The sequence below is a fragment of the Chanodichthys erythropterus genome, chromosome 12, assembly GCF_024489055.1.
Source record: "Chanodichthys erythropterus isolate Z2021 chromosome 12, ASM2448905v1, whole genome shotgun sequence".
Taxonomy (NCBI): Eukaryota; Metazoa; Chordata; class Actinopteri; order Cypriniformes; family Xenocyprididae; genus Chanodichthys; species Chanodichthys erythropterus.
Genome location: NC_090232.1, coordinates 10,133,775 through 10,148,669, shown reverse-complemented (window position 1 = coordinate 10,148,669; position 14,895 = coordinate 10,133,775). Strand labels below are relative to the sequence as shown.

Below are 14,895 nucleotides of genomic sequence, written 5' to 3'. Positions count from 1 at the left end.
CATTTTAGCATTGAATCCGCAAAGTGCGCATCCGCGATGTGACTATCACTAAATGCTAAAATGGTATATCGTGCAGCCCTACTATCTGTCTATCTATCTCTCTCTTTGTTTCTATCTGTCTATCTATAGGGGTCTCTATTGTGAATCATGTATTTATGTATGGGAATAGCGAAGATATTTAATTTGTTTTATTTATTTATGGACATTATGTAGCGTATATTTATTTACGGACATTTCTATTGTGTATTTTTTTTATTTATTAATGTCTACAGTAAATGTATATAATATTAATTTATCACATTTTCTTTTAGCTCAGCTGTAAAATCTTTCATCCGGTTGCTCTTCATGAATCTCTGTATTATGTACAGATGTCCTTATCATGGAAATTAATTGGTTTAGAAGTGTGGAAACAAATATAGCAAACTGCACATTTTATATTCAATGTTTAGAATCCTAGATGATTCCATGGATTTTCACCTTATAAGCCTGTTCCTATATTCTTCTTTTTGGATTCAGAAGTGCGATTTAATAATGATTCTCTATAGACTGTTTGTAATATCTCAGAACATTTGGTCAAGAGTCATCCATGCGGAACATGTTTATAGATTCCAGCCCAACATATAGCCTGTGCATGCCATGCATGTGTGTTCATGTGTGAGCTCTCTCTCCTGTTCTAGAGAGAACATGAAATGCACTGAGTGGATAGACGTTTGATTTGATTCCTAGAGACTGCGGTGTCTATTGAAGATCGAATGCCTAAACTAGCAGACATCATCTCTGTCCATCAAAGCTGTCGAGTGGAGAAAGTTTCCTGACAGAGTTTGAGTGCTATTCCGTGTGACATTTTTTTCCAGACCGACGCTCGCTTTTATTCCTTCCAGTTCTCTCTCCGTTCATAAAGCATATGTCAGCCATCGTGTTAGCCTGTCATGACAGCAGAAGTTGTTTGTGTGTGGTGGAGTATCATGGGGAAAGAGGTTTCGTAAGGACAGCAAGCTTTTTGTACTGAAACATTTTAATTTGTTTAGACTGAGGATACAGAAACGCTTAGGCAAGAGAGTGTTTCACAACTTCAATGATTGAAAGATCCAAATCAAAGTCTTCAAACACCAATAAAGTCTGCCAGTTTCATAGAAGATGAGAAACATCAAGAAAATTAGTAGTGGAGGGGGGTTGTGGATGGTTTCCAGGGTGATGCTATGCACTTGCTAAGTTGTTCTGGGTGTTTTTTAGCATGTTGTTTGGTGTTGTCTTATAATATATATTGGCCCAAGCCAAAAGCATCTCTATAATATTCTGGTTCATATATATGGCTTGTATCTCTCCTTCAGTTTAAACCAATGGAATTTTCCCCAACCTGTTTTAAGAATCAATCCTGCACAAATTTTTGATTATTCAAATCTGTAGGACAAATGGTGCAGGATGAGATGCATGTCCAACTTTATCAAAGACAACTAAATGTTCAGACATTCCAGCCGGCTATTTTGTGTTACATTAGAACACAGATTTTTTCTGGAATCTAGAAACATGTTCCGCATGGATACTCTTGAAATCCCACTTGTGTGTTACATTAGAAAGTTTAAATTAATTTTGAGGTTTAGAAAAACTGGTGAGGAAACCATGATCTATTTTTCTCACTCTCTGTCTTGCAGTCTAATCTACAGATGTTATTTTCCATGTTTTGAAGTTGTTCTTGTGTTGCTTCTCACAGATGGTGGGTTGAAGTGTGGTGTTTACTGTACTGTAACTTTCAATTCTCTATGCTCTATTAAGCATATAGCAAGAACATAAACAGACCAATATGTAGAGACAGTAAGTTTCTGTTGAACGTCAAAGGAGATTCACAGAGTGAGATGTTTTTTACTTTGGTACAGGAACTAATAATTATACTTGCGTTCATTTATAAGCATTTATTGCGTATGGACAGACTAAATACAGACCTACACTTTTGCAGACCCTCTCTCATATGCAGCTTAATGCATACACTAATGTCCTTCATTCTGGATAGTCAAAGTAAAGCCTTGATAATGGTCTTGATATTTACTCTGCCACTCATCCCGTTGTTGTTTTTTTTCTTCCTAGGCAAAATGTCAAAATCTGCATTTAAATTGAAGTCTTTTTGTTTTTCATTTGCATATTTCTGATTATTCAATTACATCTCCTCTCCTCCAGTTGGAGAGGCTGTCCTCCCAGCAGTCCCTTGGCTAATGCTCACTCAGTCAGGTGGTCATAGAGCACTTGCTTTAGATACGACTGAAATGTTCCACTAAGAAGAATGCCGATGGACATTTTATCCATTTGGTTTTCTTTACGTATTTCAAATTCATGGCATCAGTGCAAGGGAAAATATTTGCTTCACATTTTATATATGCGTGTGCATGTGTGGGTGTGTGGCTGTATATGTAGATGTAGATGTAGATATATATAGATATAAATGTAATATGTGTGTGTATATTTGTACTATTTAAACCATTTTAAAAATTACAAATTAACTATTCTAAATGCATTAAATACCTCTAGCTGGATTGTGACCAAATGTGTTTGTAGTTATTAAATCTACATTTCCCATTTAAAGATATGTTTTAGTCAAGTTTAGTTTTAGTAATAATTTATCAATTACTATTAAGTACTAATAACTAAATTACATTTTTGTAACCTTAGATCCAAATGAAACTTCTGCATGTCTTCATGAACACTGAGAACTTCAGTATCATAGCCGCATCTGAGAAATGGAGATACATTTATTAATTTTTTTTTAATTAAGTAAGTCACTAAATCTATTGTATCTGTTGTCAGTGACATCATAGATGGAGCTTGTTCCCTCTAAACACATCTGTTGTTTTTCTACAAATGCTCAAAACAGCAGCTAGGTTGAATCATTTTCCAGAAAAAAGTCCAGTTTGTAAGTGCTTTTGAAAATATTCAGATCATTAGTATTACATCAAATCTATCAATTAGCTTATATCAAAATGCTAGTCATTGAGTCGTCTTGATATTAGTTATTTTCAACCAACTTGAAAATTTAACAACTAAAGTTTCTTTGAACTTATTTAATGCAGTGACATTCATACATTGTGTCTTAAAGGGATAGTTCACCCAAAAATGAAAATTTGATGTTTATCTGCTTACCTCCAGGGCATCCAAGATGTAGATTACTTTTTTTCTTCAGTCAAACGCAAATTATGATTTTTAACTGCAACCGCTGCCGTCTGTCAGTCAAATAATAGCAGTGATTGGGAACTTGAACAATAAGAGTCGAAAAAACTTCCATAGACAAATCAAAATTAAAACCTGCGGCTCGTGACGACACATTGATGTCCTAAGACACGAAATGATCGGTTTGTGCGAGAAACCGAACAGTATTTATATATTTTTTACCTCTAATACACCACTATGTCCAACTTCGTTCAGCTTCCGGCTAGTGAGGTCAGATCGCGCTCTGACAACGGAAGTGATGTCTCGCGCTCATTGAAGTATATGGGCGAGACATCACTTCCGTCATCACAACGCGTTTTTTGACCTCACTAACAGGAAACTGAACGAAGTTGGACATAGTGGTGTATTAGAGGTAAAAATTATATAAATACTGTTCGGTTTCTCGCACAAACCGATCGTTTCGTCTCTTAGGACATTAATGTGTCGTCTCGAGCCGCAGGTTTTAATTTTGATTTGTCTAAGCAAGTTTTATTTACTGCTATAGTTGAAGTTCCCATCCACTGCTATTATTTGACTGACAGAGGGCAGCGGTTGCAGTTAAAAATCATAATTTGCATTCGACTGAAGAAAAAAAGTCACCTACATCTAGGATGCACTGGGGGTAAGCAGATAAACATCAAATTTTCATTTTTGGGTGAACTATCCCTTTAAAGGGTAGTTCACCCCAAAATTAAAATTCTGTCATTAATTACTCACCCTCATGTCGTTCCACACCCGTAAGACTTTCGTTCATCTTCGGAACACAAATGAAGATCTTTTTGATGACAGAATGCTGTCAGATTTCCTGACAACTGACACTTTGACACTTCAAAAAGTTAATAAAGAGATTTTAAAATGAATCCATATGAATCGAGTGGGTTTCCACCAAGCGGCAACCTCCCCCAGTTTCTCTTGAGGCCAGTACAGAAGTGACTTAAACTGCAATTCATCGACTGGCCACTAGGAACAGGCTCCAAAAGAGAGTAGAATCTCATTGAGTCCCATGTTAAAATGGCCAATTTTACAGCAGAAAAAAACATGTTTACAGGTTGGTACAAATTGTTGTTTTATGTATACTGCTAATGTTGCCCTTCAACTCTGAGGGGGGTGAATTTTTTTTATAACTCATCCGTTTAAATTATATTAAGCCTTATGGTGTGTTCAAACCGGACGCGAATGAAGCGGTAAGCGCGAGTGATTTACATGTTAAGTCAATGCAAAGGCGCGAATTGACATCCTGCGTCGAGAAATGCGCAAGTTGAAAAATCTGAACTTTGGTTAATGCGGCTCGGAAATTCGCCAATCAGGAGCTTGCTCTAGTAGTGACGTGACGTAGTGAGCTGAGGCAGAAATTCGAAACAACAAAGGAGGACAAAATCATTGTCGCTATACATCTTCATACATTTATAGAAACAGAAATAAAAAGGATCGTGTTTAAAAGAAAGTGAGTGAGGAGGTCGGACAATCTGATAAGTTGTAAAAAACGCTCTTTACTCAATTTGAGCTATACATATTAAGACTACAAGCCAACTAAAGACGACCAATTGAGCTTATTCGCTGTAATTTACAATTAAATTTCGATTTATTCGCGCAAGTCGCGTCTGGTGTGAACGCAGCATTAAAGTTCTGCATAATTAAGGGCGTGGTCACTTGAGTGACAGGTGGATCGCGCTGCTGTCTGTGAGCCATCACTTCACCTCAGCTAATTCCAGCCGCTGAATTTGGCATCTCTGCCATGTTTGTGCTTTTTGCGGGGTTATTTTATACAATTATAAAATAATATGGTTTTGCCTGTGTAGATGGGCTCGCATGCGGAAGATAAACAGAACACGCGTGGATCATCTTGGCATTGGCTAAAAGTTTTGTTTGTGAGATTTACTATGACTATGGCTGGAGAATATCCCTCTCAAGACACCACAAACTCCGACAGCACTGCTTGGATATTATAACTAAAACTGCTGAATTTTGGACGCGGGCTCATTTTTTTGTGAGATATATGATCATATACAGTATTATCATATCTAAAATAATAATATTCTAGATAGTATCTCCTTTGCCTGCTAACATGATCACGTCGAGCTAGGCGGCGTGGTTTCAGTAACCATGGTACCTCAGTTCAACTACGTCTCGCCTCTTTGCCCATTTTCAGTTATCCAGGAGTGACGTGCGGTGACGCGCAGCTAAGATGGCAGCGGCCTCATTTTCGCCTCAAAACTGCTCTTCAAAAATCTACGGGTGACGTCACGGACACTACATCCATATTTTTTTTACAGTCTATGGTTTCCACATTTTCTGAAGAGAATCGATTGCTTGTTATGATGAATAGATTTAATTTAGGCTTTTACTCGCATCTAAACTTTGATCAGCGAAAATAAGCTGAACCTGAATAACACACAAGAACAAACCTCTTCTGGAAGATCAAACGTGCTGTGTAACACACGAGAGTGAATCTTATTGGTTACGCAGCACATTTTAGCTTTCGGAAGCGGTTTGTTCTTGTGCATTATTCAGGTTCGGTTGAGCATTAGTAGCAAGCTAGCTTTGAAAGCATAAGATCCCACCCTCTCTTCAGAGCGCTCTCCAAAGCCACGCCTCCTTCAAAACACATGAACTCGCACAGCCAGAGCAGAGTCTGCAAAGCATCACGAGAGAGCATTAAATTACCTCATGTCTCAAAGCATATAACATTACATTAATAATGAATGTAAACAACTTACAGAGCTCTAGTTTTACCACCTAACTGCTGCAGATTCATTGCCTAATAAACGCTGCTGTCGGTCACGTTACTCAAAGATTATAATTCGCTGCTCTTGATTTAATAACTTTTGTAACTTTAATTGTAAGCAATAATCTACATTTCATTTTTATAATAAAATAACACTGGATAGCCTTCACATTTGATTACTTTTTCTGTAGTATTTCTTACCTGAATACTACAATTAGACCCACCTGAAAAACTTAAAGCCTCTTGGAAGGTATTGTAACGAAGTTGGAAATTCCAGTATTGTGACAACACTACCTGAGACTTCCACAGAAGCTATATCTGATATATATATATATATATATATATATATATATATATATATATATATATATATATATATATATATATATATATATAAAATTATTTAAAATATACTTCTGTTATTGATTGCTATCAGGATGTGAAAAAAGTTTTGTGAAAAACATGCTTTAAATTTCATACTTTTTGGGCCCACTTTATACTTAAAATGTTTGTTTTCTAGTGCAATATGTACAATTTAGTGTGCAATTTTTTTAGCTAATGTACCTTTTTATCTGCAATACATGTGTTGTATCTCATGTCAGGAATGTGGTAAAGCCGTTAGCAAGGAGCAGTTGGCTAATTATACATCTGCCTAATCAGTAGATAAAGCTAATTTAACAGCCAATTACTGCTCTTCACACACCTCCGCCTCACACTCAAAGCAATGACAGCTTCTCGTTTCCTCTCTTTAAGCTCGGCAGGGTGCACTCGCACCAACAGACGACTCGGATGCAACTGGATCACAAATTTGTTTGTGTGTACGTGCTTTCTTGGCTCCCTGCAAACTTTAAATTACTTCAGTGCTGTTTTCTACAGAACTTTTTATTTTTTAAGTTCCCACAGTGATACTTTACATGGTAACATGCCTGTACCATTTTTTTATAAAAAAAAATAAATAAAAAAAATCTAATAATTGTATGTTTTTTTTTGTTTTTTTTTTTTTTTAAATGCTTACTAAACAACTTAATGTGTATTTGTTTAACTTAACATTGTCATACACATAGTAACCTGACAGATCAACAAGAGTAGATTTTTGAGTCTTTTTGACCAAATAATTAAAAGAATGAGTCATTTTTTTGTGAATCAGATTATGTTGGTAAAACAACTATTTGTATTTTTTTTGTTGAAAAGAGAAATTTTGCTTGTGGTACCCAGTATGTTATCGCATTCGGACTTGCTACAAATTCACTACTGTTTTGAAAGAAGTATCTTATGCCCAAATGCATGAGGCTGCATTTATTTGTTCAAAAAAGCAATAAAATATTCAGGGATACTCAAGATTCTTTGATGAATAGAAAGTAAAAAACAAAAACAAACAACAACAACAAAAAAAAAAAAACATTGGTCTGAAATAGAAGTATATGGTAACATTATAAATGTCTTTACTCACTTTTTGTTCAATTTAATACATTCTTGCTGAATAAAATGATTAATTAATTTAAAAAAAAAAGTCTTTCTGACCCCAACATTTTGAATGATAATGTGTATATAAGATATATTTTATCTTTCATGCTGCTGTAGTAAGAGCATTGCAGGAAACGGCTTCAGTGTGTGTGGATTGATGGCTTCAGACAGGATGTATATTGTAAAATCTCCTCTTGAGACCAACCGTTTTTACTTTCTTGGCTGTGTATTTATTTGGTATTTCTGCTGGAGGTGGTTTGTGGCGTGCATGACTCTCTCTGGATTTGTTAGGAGATATATAGGCTGTTACAGTGTAAGTTCCTGGAAGCTCCTGAAGGCTGAGTCATTACAGGTGTCACTCCGTGTACTGAAATGCATCTTGAGTAAACTCTAGGCAAGCATAATTTTCCTTTTTCTCTCACTGTCTGTCTTTCTCTTCCCATCTCTCTCTACTATACTGCATAAACTGTCATTATGAATGGCTTTTTAAATCTTTTTTACATCTTCAGAGAGAAAACAGCTGTTTGGGTCAAATGCAAAATGTTGTAATTATTCACTTCACACCCCTTCAGTCTAAAAGCTGCATTTAAACAAACTCTTAGAAGAGAGGGAACTGGAAAGAAAGCTCAGCGGGAGATGCTGTTACGTGAAGTTTGATGGCTCCTGGCTTTACAGCGTTAGGAGCGGCAAAATAACTGGATGTCCATGGAGAATGGAGAGATGAAACAGAAAGAAGAGAAGCCATACTAATTTGGAAACTTCTACCATTTTCTGTTGGCCCCACTATACCCTGAGTCGATCGTTTTCTTCTCATTTCATAAAAGCGTTTCTATCTTTCTGTCCTCTCTCTCCTCTTATGTGGACTTGAGGAAGGTTTTAACATCAACAAAAAGTTGTTGTTAGCCAAAAGGTCAAATATTGTTCATAACACCCTTTTGTGGCGGTGGCAATACAAAAACACATTGATAAGGTCACAATCTGAATAACTCTCTCTCAAAAACAAAGAGAAAAAATACTGGATGACCTTTTATTAAAATGTGATCTGGGAAAATAGAAAACAAAACCAAGTTGGAGACAAAAGAGAGGCATTTCCACGTGTGTCGGTTTGCTGGGACAGGTATTAGAAGGTCTGGTGTCGAGGGGGGCCTTTCTGTGTTATGAGACCAGCAGGGCCATTATGGTGCTTCATAAATCACAGAAAACGGCAAAAAAGAATAGATATTTATGAGAGGCCTATTTTCTCAAGCCCTCTAAATGTAAAATATATTTGATGCTAAATTCTTCTTATGGAGGTCAGGCTTAAAAAGATTTGACATGGAAAAGCGCCATTGTGCATTGATGCCCTCATTTTGTGTTTGCTTCCTCGTGATTCTACTCTGGGCAAGCAATTAATCAGAGTCACTGCTTTTTTCCTTTGATGTGCATCTTAAGTTTATAAGGGATGTGTGTACATCAGAACATTTTATTGTTCATGTAAAGGCTAACATTACTCACTGCCTGACATAAGTAAACTCAAACTGTGTTTGATTTAGTTGCATGATAGTGACTAATAGTTTTTAGCTATGGAGCAGCAGGTAGTTAATTGGTTTATTGAGTCCATAACTTACCCAGAGATTAACATAAACCCAAACAATATTTGACTTGGTGAAAATGAGTTAGTTTTTGTGATTTCTGTTTCTTAGATCCTGTTATTTTTAACTAGTTATGCAGTAGTGGTTCATTGGTTTGTGTCTTTCATTTACTCAGAGCTTTTTACTCACGGCTTCACATAAACCTGAATAGTGTTTGAGTTGGTAAATATTAGTCAGTTAGTTTGTTTGGTAGTTAGACATTTGTGACGGTTAGGTTAGTTCATTGGTTTGTGTGTTTGACTTACTCAGAGCTTATCATTACTCGCAGCTTCACAAAACACGAACAGTGTTTGACTCTTTAAATGTTAGTTAATTAGAACAGTGGTTGTAGTTGGTAAATATTTGTCAGTTTGTTGGGTAATTAGTTAGACTTTAGCTTCTGTTAGTATTTAGTTAGTGCACTCTAAAAAATGCTGGGTTAAAAACAACTCAAGTTGGGTTGAAAATGGACAAACCCAGCAATTGGGTTGTTTTAACCCAGCGGTAGGGTTAAATGTTTGCCCAACCTGCTGGGTAGTTTTATTTAACTCAACTATTGTTTAAAAATTACTGTATTGCTTAATTAAAATTAACCCAAAGTATGTTGGAAATGAACATTTATTAATGTTCAATGAATAATTATTAAACAATAAACATTTATTAAATTGCTTATTAATAAATTTGTATTAATAAACTATTAAACTATTAAATTTATATTAATAAAATATTAAAGCTTATTAATAAACATTCCCCTTTTGTCTATTATTGTTGTCTCTAATTGCATCTGGTTTTTAATTTCCCAACTATTTTGGGTTCATTTTAAGCCAGCCATATAGCAATTTTTAAATAATAGTTGGTTTAAATAAAACTACCCAGCAGGTTGGGCAAACATTTAACCCAATCGCTGGGTTTGTCCATTTTCAACCCAACTTGGGTTGTTTTTAACCCAGCATTTTTTAGAGTGTGACTGTTCTTTTTTTTTTTTAAGCTATAGTTATGGAGTAGCAGTTCATTGTTTTGTGTCTTTCACTTACTCAGAGCTTGTCATTACTAACAGCTTGATAAAAACACAAACAGTGTTTGACCCTGTGAGTATTAGTTGGTTTTCGTTAGTTTTAGTGATTTTTGTTTCTTAGTTCCTGTTATTTTTAACTGGTTATGGAGAAGTGGTTTATTGGTTTGTGTCTTTCACTTACTCAAGAGCTTGATATATAAACAATGAATATTAGTTAGTTGTTTAGTAAGTTCATTTTAGTGAATTTTGTTACTTGGTTCCTGTTAGTGACGGTAGTGGGGTAGTGTAGGAGGAGTTAGTACAGTATAAAAACCATTACGCCTATGGAGAGTCCCTACAAGGATAGTGAACCAGACGTGTGTATGTTCTTGTGTACATGGTTTATTAGGACACAAATGTGTATAATGACATGGGTATTACAATGTAAATATGGTTTAATAGGACACTTCCTGTGTCCTCGTTAACCAAATGACTTAAAAAACATACTAAATGGTGTTTTTTGAAATTCAAACATGCAGACAGTTTCCTGTGAGGGGTAGGTTTAGGGGTAGGGGAAATGTAGGGGGTAGAATGTACAGTTTGTACAGTATAAAAACCATTTCGTCTATGGAGAGTCCCCGTAAACCACGTGTGTGTGTGTGTGTGTGTGTGTGTGTGTGTGTGTGTGTGTGTGTGTGTGTGTGTGTGTGTGTGTGTGTGTGTGTGTGTGTGTGTGTGTGTGTGTGTGTGTGTGTGTGTGTGTGTGTGTGTGTGTGTGTGTGAGAGAGAATTTAAAATAAATTTTAAAAAAAGTTTAAAAACTTTGTTTATTTGTTACTTTACCTTTGTAGTTTAAGTTATTTGTTTGGAGTCGTGTTACAAATGTTTAAACGGATACCTCTCTCCCCTGTCTCTCTCTCTCTCCAGTCTACTGGTCCAGTGGGCAGTGGCAGCATGCAGCTGTTGGAGACAGATTTTTCCCGCACTCTAACTGGACTGGTAGATCTGCATCTCTTCCATCAGAAGAGCATCCCAGTGTTCCTCAGCGCGGTCACCATCGAGCTGTTCAGCCGCCAGACTGTCACCTGATTTACTCATCATTGCTCGACCACACATTGTTCAGGGATCGCGCACACACACACACACACACACACACACACACACACACACACATACACACACACACACACAGCAACACACACATATCTACAGAACTCCTGGGCGTGACAAGCTGATTGTTTTTGATTTGCCTTTTTTTTTTTTTCTTTATACAGATTTAGCTTGACAATCTGTATGGCAACATTTCTGTAGCATAGTATATTGTGTATTTTTCTTTTAATGCTATAAAACCCACACTGTGTTGTTTAAGAAACAGGTTAACACATATACAAGGGAAACCTAGAGATGTGCAGTCTTCTTTTTATGAGCAACATCTTTCATGGCAGTTTATTTGCCCATATCGAGGAAAAAATAAAGACATATGAAACTTTTCAGTGTATTATTTGTTTTGGGAACTTACGGATTTCAAAACATCCTCTGTGCTGAAGTGAATAATGATTCATACACCTGGTTAGAAGCTGCTTTTTTATTGTGTTTCACTTCAAACAACTCAAATAACCTAGAGATTTTTGTTATCAATTCCCCATTGAATTGAGGAAAAACTAATTTCCCCATTGAAACCACAATAGTTGCCTGGATGCATCAAGTTTTATGTCTTTTAAATGTTTGCTTTGTACAATTTGGCACCAAATCCTAGTGGATGTGGGAGTATTTAAATTCCCTGGCCATTTTAGCTGGCAGTGGTTATTACTATTTTTTTTTTTTTTTTTTTTTTCTTTCTTTGTCTTCATTGGAATGCCACATAAACTACCACAGTTTCCTACCTTACACACATTAAGATTTAATCTGAAATGACTCAGACTGCTTTCAGATGAATTTTGTCTCAAATCTGTCACACTAGCAATGCAAAGTGCCATTGTGCCAAAGCAATTAGCAAAGAATGTTACTCTCATCCTGCATCCGTGGTTTCAGGTAGTGCGCAGAGCCAGTATCTCTGCTTTCTTCTCATGCCAGAGAATTCATTGCGGATGCAATGTCCCTGCTGTTAGCTGTTCCTATTATATGCAAACTCAGTCTTTGGCTGGCAAAATCAATTCAGAAAAACAGCTACTATGCACAGACTCTCAAGCTGGCACTGCTCTCTTCCTGTCACTTTTGGCTTCTTGTTTTCATACTTTCTCCTACTTCTTCAGTTCTTTATTTAATATAATTTGTTTAACAATTCAGTGGGTCAAGCATCTTTGGCCCTTAAATCGAATCCCCTTTCATTCTATGATACCCATTTCCTCTTTCATCACACGTTTTTATATTTTATTCATTTTATCATTTATCATCTTGAGTCGAATAAGGTGGCCTCTCATTGGTTATTTATGAACGTTTTTGTTTTTCATGAACGGTCGTTATATAATTCATAGCTTTGGGGTGGAAAAGGCTATATATGCTAATGAGGAGCTGTAAATAGATAAATAATGAATATTTGAGAAGCTTTAGACCAAACTACAACGCTGCAAAAAAACATAAGGACTTCAGATTCAGAGGAGAGATAAGCTGCCATTGTCTTATTAAAAAGCCAAACACTTATATTACACAGTAATATTATATTAAACAGTGTAAAATCATTCATATGTAATATTGATTTATTTGTCTTTATTTTAGATTTATTTACTTGAATTTTATAACGTTTTGTAGATTTTCTTCCAGTATTTTAGTCTTGAAAAATTCACTCCAAGAAGAGATTTTTTTGATTATTAACTTTCTGTTAGTATATATAACAGAGTTAACAGTATTAAATATATATGAGAAAATATCTGTTTTATTGTTTCTGTTATCTAATGCAATGACATTTGTAATTCGTACAGGGTTTTTTTTTTTTTTTTTTTTTTTTATGGAAGCTTATTTCCACCACTAACTAAAAAAAGAAAATAGGTAATTTTTTGTTTTTTATATAGAATTGAGAGATTTAAACTCACAATTAAAAGTTATAAAGTCAGAATTATGTGTTATAATGTCAGAATTGCAAGATATAAACTCAGAATTGTGAGATATAAAGTAACAATTACATCTTAAGGTGTGTTCACACTTGTCATGTTTGGTTTGATTGCTCTGTTAGAGCGGTTCATTTGAATGTGTGAACACTGCCATCCAAATAGTAGTGCACACCAAACAACAACTCTAGTGCACTTCGACTGATAAATGAACGCAACATGGACAAAAGACATGTAAACGAACCAAAAACAGGAAGATGAGACCCTAAAAACAGCACCACTGTTTTGACTCCTTTAAACATTTTATAAGCTCTTCATGAGTTCCCCGCTGGCCAAAATACCATCATATGCAGGCTACACACACACAACAAGCACATTTACCTCAGCACACAGCATTGTTTTGGATGTTCGGTAAGTTCTGTCTCAAAATAGGCAATACGTCATAAAATCCAACCAGTCAGGTTGTGAATGTATCCCTATGCCTTTAGGTTTGGTACCTTTTGGTTCGGTGATAAAATTGCCAATCTGAACGCTAATCGGACCAGGACTAAAATGTTTTTCTTTCTTTTCTTTATTTTGGTCCGGACCAAACAAACTAAATGAACTGAATTGCAAGTGTGAACGCACCCTTATAAAGTCAGAATTGCGTAACATGTAATTGCGAGTTATAAAGTCAGAATTGTGAGAAACAAACTCACAATTCTGAGGAAAAAAGTCAGTCTTTTTTTCTCACAATCGCAGTTCGGACTTTATATCACATAATTCTGACTTTATGACTCACAATTCTGAGAAAAAATAATTGTGAGATAAACTTGCAATTGCGATAATGTCAGAATTGTGAGATAAAAAGTCGCAATAACCTTTTTTTAAGGTAACAAGCTTCCGTATTTTTGGCCTCACTGTATTTTTATTATATATGAACTGCAAAAGGTAACAAGATTTTTTATACAAAAACATGAAGATGAAATCCAAAATATGTGCAGCATTAAGTGTTCCTGTACTATTGTAGTGTTATGTATGTAAACGTTTATGCCATGCTAATTAGCATTTGAAACCAAAAAAGGAGGTCACAAACAAACGTGGTCTCCCATGCCAGGAAAATTGTCCATCTGTCAAAGTGTCCATGTGTTTCATCATAGAGGTTTGGTGGTTGCTCTGATGAGACTGGAGATATCTCTCTATTGTTTGCCTTATCTGTTCTTAGTTTGCCATGGCATTTGAAACTAGAGTGAGTGTCATGCTGGGTCGCTCCCTCTTGCATTGCCACAGAGACGAGCGTTGAAGCAGACAGAGACGGGTTCAACGCCTGTCACTCAAACTGTGATAAGTCAATGATTTGAAAAGACTGGGTGTGTTTTGAGTATTTTTAACTAGTACAACTCTAAAAGTAAGAATAGGCTTTTGGTATAATAAAGATAAATGCTGTGACTAGAAAGTCTGCCTGTTTGCTTTTGAATCTCACTTATCTTTCTAGATAATAGTGGGTAGAGGCTTTTGCTGCATTTTATTCCACTTAGGCTTACAAAAAATGTCCTACAACTAGATAACAGTTCTTGTGATTATATTAGCAGCCATAAATCCTGCACACTCAACCTCTTTTTTTTTTTTTTCTATCTCTATCTCTCCCAACATACACATAATGTAACGTTAGATATCACTAGACCACAATTACATTAGCTCTCATAAGCTCGGCTAGCCAATCACGGTGGTTCAATGTTCCAGAAGAGGTTTGAAGCCGTGTTAGAGGCACCCTAAAAAGATTACAGAGCCCCAGAAGGAATTTTGTTCATCCTTCATTTTTCTACCTTCCTGTCATTCCTTTTGATCTGTTTACCATTTCCTTCACTTTCTCTGCAGCTGGGC

The 14,895-nt window shown here is 35.9% G+C and overlaps 1 protein-coding gene across 1 annotated transcript in view; it reads left to right on the top strand.

Annotated features, from left to right (window-relative positions):
* mad1l1 (mitotic arrest deficient 1 like 1) overlaps positions 1–11,639 on the top strand; it is an 89,894-nt gene extending 78,255 nt beyond the window's left edge. The window contains exon 18 of the mRNA XM_067404913.1: positions 10,916–11,639. Within this exon, the coding sequence (XP_067261014.1) occupies positions 10,916–11,077 (162 nt within the window). The 3' untranslated portion in view covers positions 11,078–11,639. The remainder of the gene's footprint in view (positions 1–10,915) is intronic.
* The last annotated feature ends 3,256 nt before the right edge of the window (positions 11,640–14,895 follow it).